General features: G+C 37.5%; 1 protein-coding gene and 1 non-coding gene across 2 annotated transcripts; both read right to left on the bottom strand.

The window, feature by feature from the left end:
- Positions 1 to 2411: 2411 nt before the first annotated feature.
- Positions 2412 to 2933, bottom strand: LOC145588721 (uncharacterized). The gene is made up of 2 exons (XM_081645331.1): positions 2793 to 2933; positions 2412 to 2696 (listed from the first exon to the last, which is right to left on the bottom strand). The coding sequence occupies exons 1-2, from the start codon at positions 2931 to 2933 to the stop codon at positions 2412 to 2414; spliced, it is 426 nt and encodes a 141-aa protein (XP_081501457.1).
- Positions 2934 to 22278: 19345 nt separating this feature from the next.
- Positions 22279 to 22382, bottom strand: LOC145590271 (small nucleolar RNA R71). Its single transcript, XR_014101908.1, has one exon. It is a non-coding gene; the product is annotated as a small nucleolar RNA R71 (small nucleolar RNA).
- Positions 22383 to 26007: the final 3625 nt, after the last annotated feature.

Genomic DNA, 26007 nt, shown 5'->3' on the forward strand with positions numbered 1-26007 from the left:
GCTTTAGCATGATAATTATGATTATTATGATTGTTATTATGATTATAATTGTTATGATGATTGTTATTATGTTGCTTGATGTTTATTATTGTTATTGCTTGATCACGCCTTTTATGCATGTTTAAAGGGCATTTGTACTTGTAATCGCGCTTAATAAGATAATTAATAACCTTGTTTAGGCTAATATGATTATAATTCAAGTGATCGCCAATAATAGTTTTATTTGTGCATTAAATTCAACCAACATAGATAAACAGGTTTAGGGTTATCCTATTGATTGCATGTTAGTCAGAAAGTGCACATGAATACGTGAAGAATGAAGTAGACGCCTTATTAGGGCAGGTTCAATCTCTTTTAGGTTGGATTTGTACCTTCATCCCCGAACCCTATTTGGTTCAAGACCTTTTGGAGTTGACGATCTCATGGATTGTTAATGGGTGTAACCTTCACCTTGTGAACGGTTTACAAGTTCCTAAAACATGTTGGCGACTCTTTTGCTCTAGCTTCTTTCCCTTTAGACGCCACCATGCTTAAGTGTATGATCACAGTGGGGTTCAAGTTTGGGATGACTTGAAATATTCCCTACAATTCTACACACCTATTTTCAAATAGACCTAAGCCGAAAAGTAATTTCGCCATAAGTCGATGTTCGTAAAACAGTTGTGACCGATTTTTTCTCCCAAAGTGTTTTTTTTTTTCATTTTGAACAACATTAGCATGTCAGAAATTTGAAAAAAAGAGTTCGGATCTACGCTGATTTTCTTATAGACTTAAGCCGAAAAGTAATTTGGCCGTAAATAGGAGCTCGGAAAACATTTCTAAGCAATTTTTTTTCCTAGAGTGTTTATTTTGTCATTCTGAACAACATTAGCATGTCAGAAATGAAAAAACCAGAGGTCGGATTCTACGCCTATTTTGGTATGGACCTAAGCCGAAAAGTAATTTGGCCTTAAGTCGGAGCTCGGAAAACAATTATGAGTCATTTTTTCGCCAAAAGTGTTTTTTTTTTATTTTATTTTGAACAACATTAGCTTGTTAGAAATGCAAAAAAAAATTAGTTCGGATTCTAAGCACCTATTTTCAAATAGACCTAACCCGAAAAGTAATTTCGCCATAAGTTGAAGTTTGTAAAATAGTTGTGAGCGATTTTTTCATCGAAGTGTTTATTTTGTCATCTTGAACAACATTAACATGTCAGATATTTGAAAAAAAGAGGTTGGATCTATTCCAATTTTTTTTGTAAGAATTATATTAATCAAAAACTGTACAAATATACAACTATACAAGCCTGCACAGCAAGCTAAGACCCACATTACACAAGACCTTAAAGGGCCATACAATCACCTAGGCTTAATCCCATGCTTATCACCTTCTAGGAAGGCTACCAGCTAAGGGAAGAGAACCAATTGGAACTAGTTCTCCCTAGAAAAAGAAATCTAGATTAGAACAAGACCTAATATAAGCCACTTAAACAAACCAAAAAAACAAGCTAAAAAAAAGAACAAGACTCTAATTACTGCCACTTCAGATCCATTCTTTAGTTGGTAAAGCCATCTGCAATCCTCAGGCTTCCATTTGTGATTAATCAGCTGCTGAATTCTACCAATTGCTTCTCTCTTTACATCCTTACAAAGAATTCTAGTAATTATAATGGCTTTGTTCCACAAAACATTTTTCCTAGCTTGCCAAACATGATAAACTAAAGAAGTTAAGACTGTCAAAAGCACTCTTTTCCGGATCTGATTTTTACCCTTCCTTTTCTAACTCTTCCAAATACTACTCAACCCAACCTGATTCTGATTCTGAGTAAACCTAACCAAGTGTAGAGATCTTCCATGCAAGTTCTGCTACACTAACAGTTGAAGAACAAATGCTCATGAGTTTCAGCCTGAGTATCACACATCAGACAGCCATCACTGTCACTGACATCAAACTGAAAAAGCTTATCTCTTATTCTCAGCTTCCCCAAAATAGCAAGCCAAGCAATAAAATAATGCTTAGGCACATTATATCTATTCCAAATCCAGCTGCTCCAATCTACCTTATCCATGCTCCCATACAGCCCAGTATAACAGTAGGAAATTCTATAGTTACTAGCTATCCAATTCTTCTAAGTAAAGCCTAATTTTAGTTCATCCTTTGCACCAGATCATTCTCCAGCCCCACCCAGTATGTTTAGTAGGCTTATAATCCCACCAGTTCTTCTCATTTTTATACACAGTATGGATCCACTTCACCCAAAGAAAATTAGATTTCTTAGCAACTTCAACATATGGCTCCGTAAAGCAGCTTTATTCCAGGCTAGACAATCCATGATTCCCAGCCTACCAGCAACTTTAGGCCTACAGATCCAATCCCATGCCACAAGGGGAGCCTTTAAAAGGACATTATTTCCACTCCAAAGGAAGGCTCTACACAAACTGCACAATCTTGTTCATGACATTCTTAGGCAGGAGCAAGCATTGAGCGCAATAAGTATGCAAGCTCATTAAAACTGAGTTAATTAGAGTAACTTTAGCAGCATAAGATAGATGTCTACTACTCCAGCAGTGAAGCTTAGCAAGCATCTTATCCACCAACACATCATAATCAGAATTCTTCAATCTCTGAGTATCCAAAGGTATCCCAAGATACCTAAAGGGAGTAGTGCCAGCCATAAGCCCAGTCTCAGCCAAAATCTCTTGCTTGATTCTCTCCTTAACACCACCAAAATAAATTGTAGTTTTGTCAGAATTAGCCTACAGTCCAACTCTCTTTTTAAAAGCTTTGAGGACTTTAACAAGTAAACCTACAGATTTCTTGTCACCATGAGCAAAAAGCATCAAATCATCTGTAAAGATATGATGATTAAGGGACAACTTGCTGCACCTCTGATGAAATTTAAAATCCTTTCTCCTGCTAATATTTTTAAACATCCTAGTTAAATACCCCATAACTATCACAAACAGGAGAGGTGACATAGGGTCACCCTGTCTAATTCCTTTTTTACCCTAAAAGAACTCATGGAGGCCTCCATTTATCATAAGTGAAAAGAAAGGGGTACTCACACAAAGCATCGCCCAAGTCACAAACTTCTTAGGAAATCCTAGATCTTCCAACATAGCTTTGATAAACCCCTAATCAACTGAATCATAAGCCTTCCTCAGGTTAACTTTAATAGTGCATCTAGGCTCCTAACTCTTATCCTTATACCCCTTGAACATATCCTTACAAACTAGGATATTTTCAAGGATGGATCTCCCTACAACAAAAGCTCCTTGGCAGCATCTCCTTCATTCTTTCACAAATCATCTTAGAAATGACCTTATAAATGACATTAGGAACCAGGGTCAGAGTAGTGGCATTAATCTTCTTTAACATTTTCCCACTCTCAAAGAAGTCTAGCACAACTTTCACTATGTCCCCTCCAATCAGATCCTAGGACTCTTTGAAGAGCTTGCTAGAGAAGCCATCAGGCCCAGGAGCTTTATCTTCATCAATACTCTAAACGGCTTGCTTGACATCAGCCTCAGAAAAATTCCTACAAATATTCAGCCCTTGCTCTAAGCTCAACACAGGCCCTTCCTCAACCACAAAAGCATGGACCCTGCTAGTTACATTGTCAACAGAACCTAGAAAACCTTTATAGTAGCTCAAAGAGGCTTCATAAATAATGTCAGGATCAGTAATTACACTACCATTATCAACAATTAAAGAAAAAAAAACATTATTCTTGATTCTTCTCTTTCAAATTACAGTATGAAAGTAAGCAGAATTCAAATCACCTCCCTTAAGCCAATGAGACTTAGCTTTCTGCTTTAGGAACTGATATCTAGCCTTGTGAGTTTCAGCATAAAACAACCTTGCTTCAACTTCCTTACCAATCAACTCCTCATTAATTCCAACTTGTTATCTAGAGATATTAAAAAAAATTTCGTAAAAACATTGTGGTTGGACAAAAAAAAAAAAAAAAAAAAAAAAAAAAAAAAAAAAAACAACTAAATGTTGATCGAACCTACTAGGTGGCGTGCGCAATTATCAAAGTTGCGCGCACCCTCCAAGCGCAAGTCCAGAAGTTGTGCGCGACTTATCATTGCAACTCTGTGTACGTCTTGCGCGCGCCCATTGTTCAACGTTGACTTTGATTCATTACGAGAAATGTTATACAGAGAAAACAATATTATTGCTTCAAGGTTAATCGTTAAGTAGGTGCTAATAATATATCTTTGGCTAACAATATTGTCTAAATTAGTTGTTTTTTTTATTGTTCTTCTTTTCTTTTTTTTTTTTTAATATTTTTTTAATTGTTCTTTTTTAAAAAAAAATCCAAAAAACATGTCTTTTAATCGTTCTTTTTTATTTCTTTCCTTTTTTTCAATCAAAAAGTCTTTTATCATTCTTTATGCATTTTTCGCAAAAAAAAAAGAAAAAGAAAAAAGAAAAAAAAGCCATGTGGCAGGTGCTACTCTTGAAGTTGCACTCTCCACCTTAGCGTAAGACGGAAAATTGCACGATACTGTTTTTTTATTATGATGATTTGTTTACATACTTTTTAATCGAACTAATGACATTACTTCTTATAAGGTTCATCATTAGAAGTTCGCATCCCTTAATAGGACGTCATTAATATTCCCATTTTTAAACGTGCCTATTTTCGTGGTCATCATATTTTAGTTGTAATTAACCAACCTTGATTTTAGAGTATAATTTATTTACCTCTTCTCTGGTTTAAAAAGAAAATCCTGAAAACCTTACTTGGGATAATTGCCTCACAAAAAAAGAGAAATAAAAAAAAATCAAGAAATCATATGAAAAATAAAAGAGAAACTCAAAATATTATTATCGTTCTCAACAAAAAAAAAGAAAGAGAGAGTAATGAAATGATAAACCCAAGAAAATGATTTAATTATTTATTGGATTTTACATTTTGAGGCAACCATTCTTTTTAAGCAAATAGTAGTTATCCTTTAAAGATGAGCAATGTGAGAATCTAAAAAAAATAAATAAATAAAGATCTCTATTGTAATCTAAGTTATCAAGAACTATGTTCTAATATATTGATCATTTTAAGGAGTATGTTTGGGTCGATTAATATTTCTAAAAATTTGATGAGTATTTTCAATCCAACTTTCTTTTCTTTCTCTTCTACCTTTTTCGAAAACAATTCACTTCAAGTAAAATCTTTAAATGATTACCTTGTTGAAGTCAACACAAATCATGACATTCCATTAATGATTGATTGTGATTTTTTTTTTTTTAACATTTTTATCAACAAACTTGCTTATAGTGAGTTCGTATTACACGGACTAAAAAAATCGATCATTTTTTACTTTGGTTCATTTTTTAAATGCTTGGCAGAAAAGGTTTAAGTGAACACACTCAATTTTTCGTGATACACATTACTAGATCATTTTCCCCATTCCAATACTAGTCTAATCATGGGTGACAAAGCAGCATTGGAGAAACTTAGAGAGGAACTCCAAAACCTAAAGGCCCTACGAGAAGAAGAATCCCAAATGAAGGCTAAAAAAAAGTAGAAAAGGCTAATATAAAAGCAGAGAAAGAAAAAGAAAACATTTTGCAAGAAAAAGTAAGACCCGAAAGACTAGAGGCCTTGAAGAAACTTGTCCTTTGAGCTAGCTCATGGACTAAGTATTTCAATTATGAGCTTTCACCACAACCTAGTGGCAAGACTCTCCTAGAAAAGTTCTTGACTACGGATTTACCAAACCTTTAAGTTTACAAACAATCCTAGGACTCACTTAATGAGCTTTCTTGGAATTATAGCATTGAAAGGGGTTGAGCATTATCCTATATGCATGTACTTTTCCTTTATCATTGGACCTAACTGTTAGATCGTGGTTTTATAACCTCGATGAAAAATAAACTTCCACTTGGGGTGACATTGTAAAAGCGTTTTTAGCCTAATATGGAGATAACATCAAGCTCATAACTACCGTGCGCGAGATTAAGTTACTCAAGCAAGGGGAAGAAGAAGGCTTTATTAACTTCTTTTCCAACTGGCGATTAAAGGTTGCTCTTCTTTCACAAAGACCTCCGAATCATGAACTTGTCCCAAGTTCATAGACAATATGTCTCCACCATACAAGTGTCATTTAGAATACCTTCGTTTAGACACATTTCAAAAAGTCTATAATGTGGGAACATTAATTTAAAAGGACTTGATAAATGAAACCATGAATCATATAGATGGATTAGATTTTTAGAGAGGATTTCACCTAAGTTGGAAATGGTCAAAGCTCGAAGACGCAATATCAAGAAGTTGTTAACAATTCAAGATGTAGCACCCTAGGTCTTGTTTTGTTTCTTTCTTTTTTTGTTTTTCTTTATGATAGATGACAGGCCGTCGTCGAGCCTACCAAAGATAAATCCTATCTTGGTCTCACTAACTAATAGCAAGGGTAAGAAAGGGTCGAACGCAAGAGAGGCGTTGAATCAACCACCAGGATACTACCGTTTAAATAAGCTAAATGAAGTCAAAATTTGTTTGGTTTTGAGTAACTTCTACTAGCTTTATTCAACTAAAGCTAAGAGATGATTAACAATATTAAGAGGATTATAGGGCTTGGGTTATACCACTCAACTTCATCACAAATCACAATTAGCATGCAACAATTAAGGTAAATTAAGGGAATAATATAAGGGAAGTCATCTAAAGCACCTAACTACTTTCTCAAGCTAGAGGGCTTACTTGAATCATGAATACAACCTACTCTCGTAGTTACAAAGCATAAAGCAAGTGTTAAAGCATAATCACGATGACATAAACATTCTCTAAACTAGGAATTCATATTCTCATGGTATTTCAAGTCAATTAAGCATAAGGGAGCTAACTCAAGTTCATCTCTCGATCCTTCGTTGAGAAATCTTGGATAAATAGTCCTAACATTAGCTAAATGCAAGAACTAACAATGAAAACACTTAAGCTCATCTAATTAACACCCAACAATTACCAAGTTACCACATGCAACAAATTCTTTGTGACTACATTGAGAGTTTTACCCAAACCCTAGAAATTAGACTACTCATAATCCATAGAAATTAAAGCAATTAAAAATTTTAAACAAATCATAGACAAGTTTAAACTAAGAGTAAATCTAATTAACAATCTAAACATACAAGAATTAAGCAAGTAATTAACTAAGTAGAGAGAAATAGAAGAGAAGAGTAAGAAATAGTTACTAAGAAGCTTCAAATTGAGCAACAAGGGATGAACTTGTCTTCTATAATGATTGAATACAAATTTCTAAGATTAAGAACTAAGAACTAAGAAATAATTTGAGAGTTTTTGATATTCTAAATTAAAAACTAAGAGAAAAGACTTTAGGAACTTGGATGCCCGTCCAAAAGAACCCCCCAAAATTATTTATATCCCCCAATTACGTAGTAAACTCTGCAAAAGAAAAGTTGTAGGATCTATTGGGCACGGCCTCTTCAAGCCCTAGAGAGGCCGCTCCATGGGACTGGAGTGGCCGCTCTATTGTTTAGAGAGGCCTCTCTAAACATAGGAAGGTTAGGGTAGAATGCTCCGTAATAGAGCAGAGAGGGCTCTCCAAAAAGATGGAGAGGCCGCTCCCCTATGTTGGAAAGGCCTCTCCTCACCAAATTCCTTGAATCTGCCAAGGGAGGCAGTAGCTACATTAGTTAGGTGGAGAGGCATTTCCACTGACCTGGAGAGGTCTCTCCAAGTGGAGAGGTCGCACACCTCTCAGGAGAGGCCGCTCCTCCTAATTTCTTTACTTTTCAAAATTGAGGCAGGAAGTTCTGGTCGGGCTCGGAGAGGCCTCTCCACTGATTAGGAGAGGTCGCGCCACCCTATGGAGAGGCCTCTCCACTGCACATCTCTCTTTCTTCTTGACTTAGCTCCTTTGCCTTGGCTTCTTTCCATCATCTTCTAGCTTCCAACCTCGGTTTATCATCCCAAGACTATAATTGGTCGTCTCTAACCTTAAAAACTCAACAAAAACACTAACAACTCTTGAAGCAAAAGATACACAAAATAATTGCATAAAAATAGAGTAAAAGTGAACCAAAACACCAATATATCAAGTAATCAAGGTTTAAAAACACCCTAAATTCATATCAAATAACAAGTTATCAAATCCCCCTATGGATAGCAATTGTCACGGTTTAAATAATCTGACACCGGATCGTGCGGCACGCTCTCTTCTATTGATGACAAGGACGCAAGACTAAAGCGGGAAAGGTTCGTGAGCACACAGCAACACGAACCAAGGGTATCTCAAGGAAGCACTCGTCAACCACGGGTGCGGAGTCGGGGCTTGTGACGGCCGATGCTTCAAAGAGGGCACAAGCGGAACCGACGAAATGGGGAGTCTTTTGGAGGTTTCTTGGTTTGGAGGGGGATGATTTAAAACAAGGTAAGCACAATATCTATAAAGGCTTAAAAAACACACAAGTCTTAAAGCAATGGCGATGGGGTAAGGAGTCTAAGCTTTTGCTCGTCCTCAAGCAAAACAAACATGTCAAACCCATGATGGAAAATAACTTGCTAACATCAAACCAAGGACGGGCAACAAGGAGAATGCACATATACATAAATCCACATGGTGAAAAGCAATTTAAACCTCTATGTCACCCTAAAGGACAAGTTTTTATCTCGTGAGGGTTTCTATTGAGCTTAACCCACAACTCACACAAACCACAACAAAACTATCTAACTACATTATAGACAACTAATTGTGTCTCCCCAAAAACCAAACCCAGTAATCAATATATTTCACGTCATTGACTATTGAACAAGGTGAAATGTGAAAGAGAATTGTGAATGCCTCTGTTTTAACAAAAATATCTCTTTTTGTTTTTAAAAATATTCCTTTTTGTTCCCTATTTATGAAAAACGTCTATTCCTGTTCATTTTGGTCCATGATAAGGGTCCATAAAAAGAGCTTTCCAACGATATATTATAAGCCCAATTCCGATGAATAATGAGGAAGTTATGGAAAAAATACTAAACTGGACCCAAACCGGATTTTACCTACGACCTAATGGTCATGTTGAGGGTCCAAAGGTTTAATCCCATTCCTAAATAAATTAGGATTAATTATAAACTTCTATAATTTTCTAAAATATCTTAATTATCCTTTTTGAAAAGATAAGATCAAAGAGTTTGAAATTAGATAAAACTTTCCTTTTTTAAATCCTAATTCTATTAGAATTTAATTATGTTCAAAGACATTAAGATATTATTTTTGTGCCTCATAATTTTTATCCAAATGTTATACGGTTGGATAGATCTTGAAATTATATTTCCAATGATATATTATAATATTAATTCCAAGCTATAACGAAAAAGATATGAAAGAAGTACGAAACTCTATATAAAAATGACACCCTTCCACTATTTCGGCCATATCTTTTATTCTACAAAATATTTTAATCAGATTTTAATATTTCTAGAAATTAGACTTCGAGATCTTTCTAACGACATATTATATGATTTATTTCGACTTCTGGATCAAAAGTTATGATAAAAACAAAATCCGCTAAAAATTGTCTCGTCGCGCCGCGCTGGACCCTGTCGCTCTGCGACAGAACCAATTTTATTCCAATTCGAGTTCTGACTCTTTTTTATTGTTTTCGGACTATTTTCTCTATAAATAAGGTCGATATTCTCCGTTTTTAAATCATCAACAAGCTCAATCATCAACAATCATCTAATTCTATTCTCTTCTCTCTCTTAAGGTAGAAGCTTAATCTTTCTCCCTCTTTCTAGCCTTCCCTTTCCAAATCAAAATACCGCATTCACAAGTTCTAGACACACTTAGCCAAGCTCGAAGTTGCCTTTGCCCTAGACGTGAAAGGTTGATAATTTCTGAGGGTTTGATCCCAAATCCGTATTTCAATTATTTAAACTAATTGTTTGATTTAATATTTTCCTTGAAGTTACTAACGTGTGTATTTTGTTATTAGAAAGAGGTACGAGCCAACAAAGTAAGTTGTTTTAATCGCTCTATATCTTTAGAAATCATGTTCTTTATATTATATTAATTCCTAGTTTTATGTTAGGATGTTTTTATTGCTTTCTAATATCATGTTTAGGTTGCTTTCTATTTCTTCTATCATGTTAGTATCATGTTAGGGTTAAAGCTTTAATTTTTATTGCTTAGTGATATGTTAGGATTTGTTATTAATCTTGTTAGTATCATGCCTAGGATCTTGCTAATATTATTATGCTTTCATGAGATTGGGATTATTATGATTATGATGATTGTTGTTATTATTGTTGCTTGATATTTTATTATTATTGCTTGGTCACGCCTTCTTTTGTAGGTTTAAAGGGAATTTGCACTTGTAATCACGCTTAATAAGATAATTAATACTCTTTTTTAGGCAAATTCAAGTAATTGCCAATAATAGTTTTGTTTGTGCATTAATATTCAACCAACATATATAGATTAAACAGGTTTAGGATTAATGTATTGATTGTATGTTAGTTAGAAAGCGCATATGAATATGAGAAGAATAAAGTAGAGGCCTATTTAGGGAAGGTTCAATCTCTTTTAGGTTGGATTTGCACCTTCATCCCCGAATATTCGGTTACAAAATTTGCACCTTCTAAAAAAAGGACACTTACTTAGGCTTCATACTAGTTCATTGGAGCACATCTTACTATTTCAAGGTTTTAACAAGCTCTCTTTCGGTTACAAAATTGCAAAATACAAGTCCACCTCCCAAGATGCGCATAAGCATCTCCTAACTACACTCTATTTCGAGACTTTTACATTAAATAAATAAAAAGAGAAAGTGTGGCTTTTTTTAGAGCTTTTTTTTCTTTGATTCTCCTTTTTTATTCATTTTTCTGTTTTTTTTTTCTCCAATGCTCTAGCCTCTTTTAACTGTGAGCGGCTCTTTCTTTTATTGATAAATTATGGCTTATTATGACACTTCTTTCATACATTACACACATAACCAAGTCTCTAGTAAAGCTTAGCTTCGGGGAGAGTGGGAAACGCATCAAGGGCAAAAAAGACCGCAAATTAACTTAAACATATCCTACTTCGAGTAAATTAAGAAATGTCCTAGACCAGACGTGCAATTGAGCATTCATCGACTTTTATTTCATACACACTTGTGCAATCAAGGTTAATAAATTTCTAGATGACCCCAACTCTTACATACACTTTTTTTTTACAAAAAGAAAGCTAACTATTCATCACTTAAGAGTCAAACAAATAAGAATCGTCATTTGAGTTTCATCCATGGACAGTTTTTTTTCGTTTTTCATTTTTTTAACACTAGAGTATTCACATCACTTACTAGAAAGGAAAATGTTTGGATTTCAAGGAAGAAAGTTTGGATTTCAAGGGCTTTGGATTAGGAAAATGAAACAACTAAAACAAACACCACCAAAACAAACCAACATGTCAAGAAGGCATGTAAATGACTCCCCCCTAAACTATCATATACATTGTCCTCAATGTTAAGCAATAAAAGCACATAAATAAAGGGGGAAAAAGAAGACTAACTCAAGGATCGGGTCTTCTTTAAAGTTTGAACCTCCTTAGTACCTTTGTTCTTGTTGGTTGTTATTGGAAGGCATGCACTTCGTGTTTTTTTTTCCTAGTTAATCCACTACAAATACTTGGGTTGCCTCCGGAAAGCGCTTCTTTAACGTCACTAGCTTGACGACATTGCGCTATCTATGATAGAGAGGGTCAAGGCACACCTTTTTGACCCATCTCATTGTTCCCACACACTTGCCATTTTCCTTAGGAAAAATAATCACATTACTATCATCACTAGATATGCAACCAAACAATTTGTCCATTAACTTGATCTTGTTTCTCTTTTTCTTCTTGGCCTTCTCTTGCTTTTTCACCTCCGGAGCATGATTCAATTAATCTTGTGACTCTTCCATGTCTTCTTTCAAAGTATTAACCAAAACATTAATCCGATAAACTTGTTTAACCATAGGGTCAATTCAACGTTTTCGGAAACTAGAAAGAGATTCTTTCATCCCCAACATGTAAGGTATGCCGCCCTTGTTTCATGTCAAAAATTAACACCCGCGGTTTTCAAAAAGTTCCTACCCAATATAAGAGGGATTTTGGAATCCTCATCCATCTCCATGATTACAAAATCGGATGGGACAAGAACTTTTCCCACTTGAATCAGGATGTCTTTTAAGACTCCCAATGGGACTCTAACCGAGCGGTCGGCTAGTTGGATTGACATTTCGATGGGGATTATCTCCCCAAGATTCAACCTTATGACCATAAAGAGAGGCATAAGGCTAACACTAGCCCCAAGGTCACACAAAGCATTTGTTGATTCAAGATCCCCAACCTTCACCGATATAGCAAAGCTACCGGGGTCACCAAACTTCTCGGGAAGCTCATTTTGAAGAATAGCACTTGTCTTCGTTAGAAGAGATATAGAATCGCTCTCCTCAAGCCTACTCTTTTTAGAAAGAAGATCTTTCTAAAACTTTGCATATGCAGGCATTTTTGATAAAACATGAAGAAGTGGAATGTTTGATTAAATTCCTTTCATTTCATCAAGGAACTTGGAAAGTTTCTCATGTAGATTCTTCTCTATCATTCGACGAGGGAATGGTATACGAGGCTCATATGTTCTCAATGGAGCTTGGCTCTTTACTTCTCCCTTGTCTCTCTTTAAGGCACCCTCATCACTAATTTTTGACCTTCCTGTTGCCTCCTCACTCATTTCATTTTCAAACTCATTTTCATCTGCCCAACAATCTCCCTCATCTCCCTTTTTGGTGACTTCTTCTCTCATAATTGGAGCTTCATACCCTCCTTCTAAAATCAAGGTGATTGATTTCGCATGCTGTAAGCGTCGTTTGAAGTGCGCCTATGTTAAGCATGTGTGAATATGCTTGGCACTCATACGAAGTGGGAATTGACATATACGATTAGGGACAAGAAAAGTAGGGAGCCACCAATAAGTCTTTAAGGAACTTGTAAACCGTTCACGGATCATTAAAGGCAACCACGATTAAGGGACAACGAAAGGCAACAACGATTGACCCATGAAGGTTACACCATATTCATAATCCATGAGATTGCTAACTCCATATGGTTCGGAACCACGAAAGGAGGATTGGGGATGATGGTACGAAGTGAGTCATGGAGTCACATTCGCCCATATTGGCCTCTACTCGATTCTTATAGTGAAAAGTGATTCCTGCAATCTCAAAAGCATGCAAACAAAGATTCAATTCGCTCCAAACTATTATTATGATAAATTGGTTGAATATTAATGCAACATATAATTCTAAAATATTGTGATCACTTGATTAAATAACAAGATTAAAAAGGAACCTAAACCAGTTGTCCAAATTATCTTATTAAGTGTTGTATTCTATTACATATTCCCTTTAAACATGCAATATGGTGATCATAATAAAAATAGAATAAACACTAATATTGGAAGCAATTTAACAATAAATTGTTAGTTAAATAAAATATAAATAAACCTAATCTTGATACTAGCAACAAAAATAAAAATAAGAGTAATTAAGTGATTAATTACTCACTTTTCATGTTTCCTTGAATTTCTACATCATGAATAAACTGTTAGTAACTTCAATAAAAATATAAAGCAAATTGAAACAATTAAATTAAGTAAATAGTAGAGTTGATTTGGTCCAAACCCTCAATTAATTCTACCTTTCATGCCTTGGTTTAAGGACGGAACCTCGGGTTAAGTATGGACTCCTTGGAGTGCTTAAGGGATGTATGGTGGAAGATTAGGGAGGCTAGTGTTTAGGCTAAAGAGGGAGAAGAGATTGATTTTTGGTGTAAGGAGAGAGAGAATGAGTTCTGGTGCCCCAAAATTGGAGAAATTAGGTTCGTATTTAGAGAGAAAATGCGTTGGGTGAAGCACGAAACCCTAGAAATGAAGCGCTGCGAAGAAAAAACCCTAGAAAAGCACCGTGTCACGGTGAAAAATACCGTGACACGGTATAGAGTGTCGTGACGCGACATATCTAGTTTTTTATGCGTTTTTAAAACTATGATAACTTTTGATCCATAACTCGAAATAAACCATATTATATTTTATTGGAAATCTTATCAAGTCTACTTTCCAATCCAATTAGAATCAGGTCAAAATATTTTGTATATTATAATATATGGCCATTTTAGTGAAAAGGTGTCGGTTTTGGGTCGAGTTTAGTGTTTTTTTTATATCTCCTTCGTTTTAAATCAGAATTGGGCTTATGATATATCGTTGGAAAGCTTATATTGAAAGGCCTAACGAACCAAATAATCATTGGATCAAAATTATAGGGTCGTAAAATCAGTTTCTCTCGGTTTTGTGATGTGGACATGAAAAGTGGAAAGTAAGTTATGGCTTAGCAAAATGGGCTAGGAATTGGGTTGGTTTATGAGATGTGTTTTGGGTGATTTTTTCCCTCGGGAGAGTTACGTCACCAAGACTGGTTCGACGCGGTTTATACATACAAAACACGGAGACTCTAGTTGGTTAGAGCTCCGCCTTCAACGATCAAGTTAGAACGCGTTGGAGAAAGTAAAAAGTGCGGAAAGGTAAAAGTAAGATCTTCTCGGATTCCGAGATCATGTGTTTTCTCTGATGTGAGAGAATGTAGGGTAGGCTATAATAAATAAATTGTAGATGTCACTCAAAATGGGGGAATCTCCCTATTTATAGGGTCTTTGGCAAATGTGCCCTGATTAGGTCACTCTGACCTAATTCTGACGGGCGGCGCTAAATTACGGATTTCTCGAGATTTGGGCCATGAAGGCCGCCTTTTCTCCCGCTCTTTTAGAGCGCAACATGTCAAGCAGGGATTGGTCCTTTAAGGGCTAATACTAGGCTAACACGTGTAGCCTTCTAGTTGGCCCACGTGGCATGGGTAAAATTACCCTAAACAAGATGTATTGGGATTGAATATGGATTTTGTTGGGTTTCGATGAGTCTAACTCACCGCGGAAGAAAACCCGACCCCAAGACCCATTCACAATTAATATAACTAAATGACATAAATAACAAGAAAGAGAGAAAAGATGATCTTACCCTTGTCGCGTGCTTCGCTTACACCAGGAGCTCTTACTTCAAAGCCAAGTCTCGCAAGCGCAGAGACCTCCTATGGTATCCACCCACAGCTCGACCTGACCGGTCTCTTACATGGAGTTTAGCCAAGTCGGACCAAAACACTACCCGAGTAAAAAATGAACTTAAAGGTTTTCTTGCAAGTGGAGATGCCTTTTTGAGTGCTTACTCAAGTGACTTTCTCCAATTCCCAAGGTGGGTATTTATAGAGAATGTCATGAGAGAATTTCACTCTCCCATCAATGTGGGAGAGTTGGTAAAATCAATTTTCCCATTTTATTCAAAAATAAAAGAAAATATTAAACAACTAATTAATCAACAAGTGGCAATCATAGAAGGAGAGGTTAGGTGAGGACCATAAGAGGGGGGGGACAAAAATCCTTGATCCTCAAAGATCCTCAAAACCGCCTCCCACAAGCCACATGCGCTAACCGGGCTGCACCATGTGGCGGGCCCAGCCTTAGGTGCCAAGGTAGCCTAGTTGGCACCTACGCCCTTAGCTGGGCTGCTCGCATGGGCTACTCACGTGGGCTGCTCGCGCGCCATAACTGCTGCTGCTATGCGCGCATTGCTAGCACGCTAACGCGCTGCTAGCTTGTTGCTGCTGCTGTGCGCATGCTAGCACTGCTTGCTAGCCATGCGCTAGCAACAATGCTAGCAGTGGTGCGCTAGCATGCTGCAGCATGCACCAGCCAGCTTAGGCTTGGTGCCATGCGCATGCTAGCCACCATATTATCCCATACGCCCATAGCACTCGGTTTGCTCGGGGCATTCCGATGCTAGGGGTAATTGTGGATTAATTATTGATTTTACCGTTTCGTCTTTTATTAATTCGACGCTCCTAGCTTGATTTCCGACATCTTAGTTCATATTACTCGAGCAACTCATTAATTCCTTCCGGATTAATTTTTCGTGTCGGATCGTTAGTTTCTTGGGTGTGACCCAAAGAGTTCAGTCAAGATTAAGCTGTAATATTAATTATGGATCAATATTACTGATCAGAAGCGGCCTCCAACTAGGCATTCCAATCACTTGACATCATTGAATAATTAGCTTTCTAATAATTCTGAACCCTCTATCGGAATAATACACTTGTTCGAAGGACACCATTCCTATCAATCTTCCACTTTTCCTCTAGAGAAGTGCGCTTTTAGTGTATAGCCTTTTTCCTATGTCACTTAATGTCTCTTCATGAACTATAAGGTAAGATTATTCGTTATCCTTATAACGTCCAGAAGTGTTTCTCGAAATTCAAGTTTAATTGTCAATAAGCAGATGATTTACGAAAAAATCCATCTGAGCACGACCATGCATTTTACAATCTCGTTCTTCGAGAGGCCTTGTAAACAACAAAGACATGTTCCCTATTGTTAGTAGGGGGACATTCCCAGTCTTGTACTGTCAGCTTCTCTTACTAAGAGGACCTAGCCGCCCAAGCGTTGCCGTTATAATCTCCATGTACGGCAGAGGTTTGACAAACATCAAAACGGACTAGTACTCAAAAAAGAGAACTCACAATACACTTGGTCGAGGAAAGAGGTTCCGATAGCCATGATAAGAAGTATACTTATGACGATTTTTAAATCTCTTAAAGTATTCTCATATGTCGATCCAGTATGGTTCTAAACCAATATCTGTGCAAATTATTTATGACAAACATGTCCTTGAAGCACAAGAAACGGTGCTATAAATCATACTACACACTAATCTCAAATGGTCAATAATCGTTCATCATTTAAATGACATTGATTAGGGATAATTTTCGATTATAATATTCAATGTTCACTTAATAGGTGTTTTTTTATCTAAGACTGGTCTTGATACCCTATTTTGAATATTATCATAATCAAATGGACTCAATATTCAATTCTATACCACAATTAAATAGAAACAGAGTGATAAAATTGCATGAAATCACATTACTCCAAAACTTGAATGGTTTATCATACTGTCTTACATTAAAATGTTCAAAAATTAATTAAAACACTAAACAGTTAAATCAAAGCCAATCTCCAACGTGCCTGATTCCCATTGCCTCAACGTGCTTGTTGTGCTTCACTTGAGATAGAGGTTTTGTAAGTGGATCGGCAACATTGTCATCCGTTCCAACTTTACAAATTTTGATTTCGCCCTCTGACTTCCATTCTCTTATCATGTGAAATTGCCGCTTGACATGTTTAACCTTCTGAAGTTCCCTTGGCTCTCTAGCCTGAGCAATAGCTCCATTGTTGTTACAATAGAAGGCTATTGGACCCTTGATGGAGGGTACAACATCAAGTTCACCAACGAACTTACGAATCCAAACTGCCTCCTTAGCCGCTTCGGTAGCTGCCAAGTATTCGGGTTTGGTTGTAAAATCTGCAGTTATGCTCTGCTTGGAACTCTTCGAACTAAACGCTCCTTCATTTAAACAGAACACGTATCCAAACTATGATTTGAAATCATCTCTGTCTGTTTAGCAGCTTGCGTCGATATAACCTTCAACAACTAAATTTTCTAAGCCACCTTTTACCAGGAATTTATCCTTGTTGCCTTTCAAGTACTTTAGGATATTCTTGGCCGCAGTCTAATGCGCCTCTCCTGGGTCTGATTGGTATCGGCTCGTAGCACTCAAGGCATATGATACATCTGGCCTAGTACATATCATGTCATACATGATCGATCAATTAAGCGAAGCATATGGAATCTGATTCATCCTTTCCCGCTCATCAGGTGTCTTTGGACACTGCTTCTTGCTTAGGGTTATGCCATGTGATATGGGTAGGTGACCTCACTTGGCCTCCTACATGTTGAATCGAGCTAGTACCTTATCAATATAAGTACTCTGGCTCAATCCAATCATCCTCTTAGATTTATCCCTATAGATCTTGATTCCCAATATGTACTGAGCCTCTCCCAAGTCTTTCATTGAAAAATATTTTCCAAGCTAGGCCTTTACAAACTCTAGCATCAGAATACTGTTTCTAATGAGCAATATATCATCGACATAGAAGACTAGGAATGTAGTGTCACTCCCACTGACCTTCTTGTAAATACAAGATTCATTTGGATTCTAGATAAAATCAAACTTATTGATGGCTTCATTGAATCGCAGATTCCAACTTCTTCTAGTTTGCTTTAGCCCATAAATGGACTTTTAAAGCTTGCACACTTTCCCAGCATTGTTTTGGTCGACGAAACCTTCAGGCTGTGACATATACACAATTTCTTCCGAAATTCCATTGAGGAAGGCGGTTTTGACGTCCATCTGCCATTTTTGATAATTGTAATATGCAGCAATCGCTAGGATGATCCTAACGGATTTAAGCATTGTGGCCGGAGAAAAGGTTTCATCATAATCAATACCATGAATTTGCCTATAACCTTTTGCTAGCAGTCTTGCTATGTAAATGAATACATTTCCATCCTTGTCGGTTTTTATTTTGAAAATCCACTTACATCCGATAGGTGTGTAACCTTCAGGTAAGTCAACCAAGTCCCATACCTGATTTTTCAAACATGGAATCCATTTCAGATCTCATGGCCTCTTGCCATTTAGCAGAGTTAGTGCTCTCCATCGCTTACTTTTAGGTTACTAGTTCGTCCCCATCCACTACCAGGATGTCCTGATTCTCGGTTAATACAACACTAAGATACCTATCAGGTTGAGACCTTGGCCTCTACGACCTACATAGGGTAACGGACTGAGCATTTGCATTGTCGGTTTGACTTTGCACATTTTGACTAGCGTCAACAGATGCTGTTTGAGCATTTTGACTGTCAATTTGATTTTGTTGCTCGTCCACTCGAACTTTTTCGAGTTCGATTTTCCTCCGACTTGTGACTTTGGAAAGGTGTTCCTTCTCCAAAAAGACACCATCATGAGCAACAAACACTTTGTTCTAGGATTTGTTGTAGAAGTAATACCCTTTGGTTTCTTTTGGGTAGCCCACAAAAAAAACTTTGTCAGATTTGGGGTGAAGTTTGTCAGAAATTAATTTCTTAACACATGCTTCGTATCCCCATATCTTGAGAAAAGACAACCTTGGAGGTTTCTTCGTCCATAGTTCGTATGGAGTCTTTTCCAGAGATTTTGATGGAGAACGGTTTAGTGTTAGTGCCGCGGTTAGAAATGCGTGTCCCCAGAAAGGTATAGGAAGATCACTAAGATCCATTTTTTATCGTACCATGTCTAGCAAGGTTCAATTTCTCCTTTTGGATACTTCGTTCCATTGTGGAATTCCTAGAGGTGTCAATTTTGAAAGTATACCCTTTTCTTTCAGATGGTCATCGAATTTTTCGATAAAGTATTCACCACCTCGATCCGATCGAAGGGCTTTGATTTTCTTGCCAAGCTGATTTTCAACTTCACTTTGAAATTCTTTGAACTTTTCAAACGATTCAGATTTGTGCGACATAAGGTAGACATATCCATATCTACTATAGTCATCTGTGAAGGTGATAAAGTATCGATGGTCGTTCTTTGTGATTGTGCTTATTGGTCCACATACATTAGTGTGTATTAGACCAAACAAGTCACTTGCCCTTTCTCCCAACTTGGAGAATGGCTGCTTTATCATCTTGCCTAATAAACATCCTTCGCAATTCTCAAAGGATTGTAAATCAAATGAGTCAAGAACACCTTCCTGTAGAAGTTTCTTGATGCAGTTGATGTTAATGTGGCCATGACGACAATACCACAAGTACGTCCCATTTGACTCAATGGTCTTAGATTTCTTGGTGGTATTATTAACATTATAAACTTGTTTTTCTAATGAAAGCACATAAAGACCATTTTCAGAATGTGCAGTACCATATAAAACATTATCGAGATAAAACGAACAATCATTATTCTTTACTCGAAATTCAAGACCTTTAGCATCCAATGCCGAAATTGAAATGATGTTTTTGGTAATGTTGGGAACATAATAACAGTTTTCAAGTTCCAAAACTAGCCCGGAGGACATAGACAAACTGAGAGTTCCTACGGATACGACCGCAATTCAGGCTCCATTGCCGACCCGAAGTTCAACCTCTCCCTTTGCTAGCTTTCTAGTGTTCCTTATGTATAGGATAGCTCTTGCTGAGCAATCATCGGGCTCCCAGACTGGCCCTCGGGATGCGCACTCACCGCTGGAAGGATAGTCGAAGGGGTTCCTCAGCCGAATAGAGTCATCCCGCTGGCTGACCAAGTATGACTTTCTACAAAGGAGATCATACGTCTATAAATAGAGGGTAAAGTACAACGGAAAAGAGGTTAGACACACAAGAGATCATACGTCTCTATCTCTCTAAGTACACTTTCTCTCTCTAAAAACACTCTAACTTAAGTATCGGAGGGGGGTTCCTTGAGCCCTTGGATCCACACCTAGAAAAATTAGCGCTAGAAGATAAAGGAGCTTCCCTTCTCACGAGCATCGCCTCAAGTGCACCAATGATAGGAATGCTCGGGAGCGAAGAGATCGATCGAGCAAGCGAACGAGGCAAGGCCACGAGCACCAAGCAAAGGTGCGCCGCACGCAACATAGGTGGTGCGTGCGCGTAGACCCTGCTGTGCACGCGCGCGACTTGGGGGTGCGCACGCACCAGGCCCCCCGTTCCCCTTCGCTCGATTTTCTATTGATTTTCTATTTATAGCTTTAGACTTTTCCTTTTTCGGGGGGACGACTTATTTTTGTACTTGACACTTATTTTCCAGAATGAGAAGAGAGAGAAAGTAGAGAGAGAAGCTTAAGATTACTTGATTGTACTTGAATTTGATCTTTGATTTCTACTTGATATTGGATTTCTTCTTCAAATCAATGAAAGTTTGTGAGATTTCTTTCCTTTGAATTTACTTTTATTACAATTTCCTTTAATTCTTGAATGTTTGATTTGAATTCCATTCTTTGCTTTAGAATTTGTTGAGTGATTGAATTTCTTATTGATTAAACTTGAAATAAGTATGATTGTGATTGAATTTGTTTTGTTTCTCAATTTCACCATGATTAGTGAGTAGATTAGTTGCTAGGGAGAAGGGGAAGCATGCTTGATTGATGATTTTTTCTAGTTGATGACCCTTGATTTATTGAATTGTTGCAATTAAATTGGTTAACATAGTTGTGCATGTGATTAATTAGACTAGGAGTGATCAACCTATAAGATTAACCTAGATTGCATTGCAAATTTCAATGACATGAACCCACTATTTGAGAATTGCTTTAATTGATTGAATTTGATTGTGATTTTCCTAGTTAGACATTCATAGTGAACCTTAGCTTGGCTTATAGGAGATAGCTTTTGGATTCCTTTTGTTGCAACTATTGTTTGTCCTTTGTACTGTTTGAATTGATTGAGTGATCCATCAATTAACATAATCATTGGGCTTGCATGTGGAACCTATATTCCTAGTGTTTAGTATATTAAATTTCTCGATTTATCTAGCCTTCTCGATACCTTAGTTACCAACCATATCTTTCTACAATCTTCGAAGTAGCTTGACCTAGGCTATAGCTTGCACCTACTCATTGGGTTCCACCCTTGACTTACCATATACTCGTATTAGGTTGGTCGAGTGTTTATAAATTAGTTTGGCTCTAGGGAAGATTAGATAACGACCTACATTTTCCCTATGTCAAAAATAACGCTGATGCCAGGGACTGATATTGGTGCTTTGTTATATTTGTTGAGTTTATTTCATCCTTAACTGAAAATACAAAAAGATTTTCTTTTAGGTTACACTTATAGCTGTGCCACTAATCATTTCTTTTGAGATTTTATGCATAGAGCACGTGGTTGTTCACTAGTGCCATTTGATCTTGAAATTGAGAGAACTATTGCAAGGTTAAGGGTTGTTAGACGATCTTTGAGTCCTAGCACTTCAAGTGAAGAAGAACCGCAACAAGAGGAACAAGCAAGAATGGGAGAAAATCCAAGGGTGGCATTGAAAGAATTGGGGATCCCCGGTGCATATAGATTTGAGAGTGGCACTGCTCCACCTACAACACCGGCGAATGATTTTGAAATAAGGTCGACAATGATCACTTTGATGGAGAGGCGACAATTTAGTGGGGCCAAGCATGAAAGCCTGCTAAATCATCTCAAGGAGTTCAAAAAATATTGCAATACTATTAAGGTGAATGGAATTTCCCAAGAATTCATCCGCCTCAAGCTTTTTCTATCCGCCGAATTCTCTAAGGACGTGGGACGAAGTGACCAAGGAATTTCTATCTCGTTTCTATCCACAAAAGAAAACGGCGAAGGCTAGAGATTTGATTCAAGGTTTCAAGCAAAAGCCTAGTGAGCCTCTATGAAGCATGGGAGAGATACAAAGAGTATTAAAGAGAATGTCCTCACCACGGAATTCCTACTTACCAAATTATTCAAATATTCTATGGAGGCCTTAGTCCTCAAGGAAAATCATGTTTAGATGGAGGAGCCGGAGGTCCTATCATGAACAAAACGGAAGAGGAAGTGGTAGACATGATTGAAGACGTAGTGAGGTATTATAGAGATTGGCAAGATGGAGAAAGAGAGTCAACTAGCAAGAGTAGCTCTTCGGTGTACTCGGTTGATCATTTAAATGTAATCAACAATCTATCCTCACAAATGACGAACTTGGGGAAGGAGATGTTTGCTATCAAGGCGAAGTTGGAAAATGCTGCCAACCAAGTTTCAAGACTTCCCTCCCAATCTAAGGGGAGAGGTATGTCTTCTAATTCTCAACCCCCTTCCTCTTCTAGTAACATGCCTAGTGGATGCTTGTTTTGTGATGATTGTGGATCGTATGATCATGATGTTTCTAATTGCCCTCATGTATGTGTGGATGTTTGTGATGATCAAGATGGAAATGTGAATGAGCATGTGAACTATGTGTCAAACAATAATGATTCTAGGTTTGAGAATCAACGAGCATGGAAATTTTGACAACTACAACTAAGGTGGTGGTAATAGGAACCATGGGAACCAAAATTCCCGAAGTAACTATAACAACCAAGGTTATAGTATCCAAAATCAAAACCAAAATTATGGTAATCATAACCATGGTTATGGTAACCATAATCAAGGTAGAGGTAATTGGAACAATCAAAATAGGGGAAATTTTTAAAATAACTCTCAAAGGGGTCCCCTACCCAAATTTGCTCCAAAGACCCAAAATGATAATTCTTATGTTCAATCCTCTTCTTTTTGTCGTAGGACCAATTTGGAAGAAATCATTGAAAACCAAACAAATTTGTTGAACACTTACATGGCCGTAAGTGACAAGAAATTTAATGAAATGATGACTCATAATAAGATGCTTGAAAACCAAATCTCTAAACTTGCTAATGCTTTAAAAGACCATGCTAGTCCTTCTTCTTTACCTTCCCAAGGCCTAGATCCCAAGAGACCGGTCAATGCTATTGTCACAAGGAGTGGTAAGGTTCTTGAGGAGAGTTTTCCTAGGAAGAGTGAGACCAAGGAGGGCACAAAAGAGGTTTTGGTTGAAGATGAGAGAGATGGTGCATTTTTTAGTGAGGGTGAGATTGAGAAGCCTAGTTAGGTGAGAGTGGAGAAAGAAATTGGGAAACCCAAGCTTCCTTATCCACAAAAATTTATGAGACACAAGTTAGATGAACAATTTGGAAGATTTATTGACATACTCAAGCAACTTCACCTTTCTCTACCATTTACCGAAGTTGTCACCCAAATGCCCAACTACGCAAAATTCCCCAAAGATATTTTGAGCGGTAGGAGGACTTGTCATGTTGTAGAGACGGTGAACTTGACCGAGAGTTGTAGTGCAATCATAATGAATAAGATGCCACCTAAGCTAAAAGATCTCGGAAACTTTTCCATCCCTTGTGCCATTTACAAAATGGAAATCGAGAATGCCTTGTGTGACCTAGGAGCTAGTGTTAGCCTTATGCCACATTCGGTGTACCAAAGACTTGAGCTAGGGGAACTCTTACCTACTAACATCACTTTGTAATTGGCCGATAGGTCAATAAAGTTTCCTAAGGGTAAGGTAGAGGATGTCCCTTTAAGGGTTGGGAAATTTGTTATTCTGGTGGATTTTGGGGTGCTTGAGATGGATGAAGATGCTAGTATTCCTATCATTCTAGGGAGACTATTCCTTGCTACTTTGGGTGCTTTGATAGATGTGAAGAGTGCTAAAATTTCACTCAAAGTAGGGGATGAGGTGATAGAGTTTGACTTGAATGATAGTATGAAGTATCCAAGTTCTTCTTTAGAAAATTGCATGTTGATTGATTCTCTTGATCATGTTGTGTCTTCCATGCATGAGCAATTGCTCACCTCTAATGATGCTCTTGAGAATGTTTTGTTGAATAAGGAAAAGATAGGTGCTCCTAGCAAGGAGATGGCTTTGTCTGAAGATGTGCTCAATGGAAGCCTTAAGGATGTTGAAGCGCAAATGTGTATGAGCATTCCTAGACAAGAAGCGTTGTAATTGGCTACATCAAACCTCTTCCATCACACCTTAGGTATGAATTCATGGGACCCAACTCCACCTATCCCGTTATTGTTAGCTATTCTTTGAGTGAGCTCCAAGCTCAAGAGTTGTGTGATGTTTTGAGAAAGCACCAAAGTTCTTTGGGTTATACCATTGATGACCTCAAAGGTATAAGCCCCGTTTTATGTACACATCACATAATCCTTGAGGAGGGGGCTCTAGCTTCTATTGAGAGACAATGAAAGCTACATCCCCAAATGGGAGAGGTAGTAAAGAAGGAGATCACCAAACTTTTGGATGCGGGAATTATATTTCCTATCTCGAGTTTTAGGTGGTTCTCCCCCATTCATATTGTCCCAAAGAAGGGAGGCATGACCGTCGTCGACGAGGATGGTCTCGGGATGGAGGATGTGCACACACTATAGACGCCTAAACACATCCACCAAGAAAGATCATTTCCCCCTTCCTTTCATTGATCAAATGCTTGAGAGACTAACAAGGCACAAGCTCTATTGTTTTCTTGATGGTTATTTGGGATTTTTCCAAATCCCTATCCACCAGAATGACCAAGAGAAAACAACCTTCATTTGTCCCTATGGAACATTTGCTTATAGGAGAATGTCGTTTGGCCTTTGTAATGCTCCCGTAACATTCAAAGATGCATGATGAGTATATTTGGAGATATGTTGGAGGAGGAGATGGAAGTGTTTATGGATGCTTTCTCCATAGGAGGTGTTTCATTTGAGGCATGTCTTGAAAACCTTGAGAAATGTTTGGCAAGGTGTGAGAAGGAGAACTTGGTTTTGAATTGGGAGAAGTGTCATTTCATGGTGGAGGAAGGCATAGTCCTTGGCCATAAGATTTCTCACAAGGGGATAGAGGTGGACAAAGCAAAAATTGAGGTTATTGAGAAGCTTCCACCTCCGGTCAATTTGAAAGGAGTGCGATCTTTCTTAGGACATACCGGGTTTTATAGAAGATTCATCAAGGATTTCTCGCTCATTGCAAAGCCCCTCAATTATCTTTTTCAAAGAGATGCCGAGTTTGTATTTGATGATAAGTGTTTGGAAGCATTTAATAAGTTGAAGAAGGCTCTAATCTCTACTCCTGTTGTTCAAGCCCTAAGATGGAATTTACCTTTTGAGTTGATGTGTAATGCGAGCGATTCGGCAATTGGAGGTGTCTTGAATCAAAGAGTAGAAAAGAAGCTACATGTGATCTATTATATGTCCAAGACTCTAAATGGTGCTCAAAGAAATTACACCACAACGGAAAAGGAGTTTTTGGCTATTTTTCATGCTTTTGAAAAGTTCCATTGTTATTTGTTGGGTTCCAAGATCATTGTCTTCACGGATCATGCGGCTCTCAAGTACTTTTTTTCCAAGAAAGAATCCAAGCCTAGGTTGATCCGTTAGGTGCTCGAACTTCAAAATTTTAACATTGAGATTAGGGATAAGAGTAGAGCAGAAAATGTTGTGGCGGATCATCTCTCTCGCCTTGAGGATTCTCAAATTCATGATGATGGTTCTCCAATT

The sequence above is a fragment of the Chenopodium album genome, chromosome 17 (assembly GCF_948465745.1).
Source record: "Chenopodium album chromosome 17, dcCheAlbu1.1, whole genome shotgun sequence".
NCBI classification, from domain to species: domain Eukaryota; kingdom Viridiplantae; phylum Streptophyta; class Magnoliopsida; order Caryophyllales; family Amaranthaceae; genus Chenopodium; species Chenopodium album.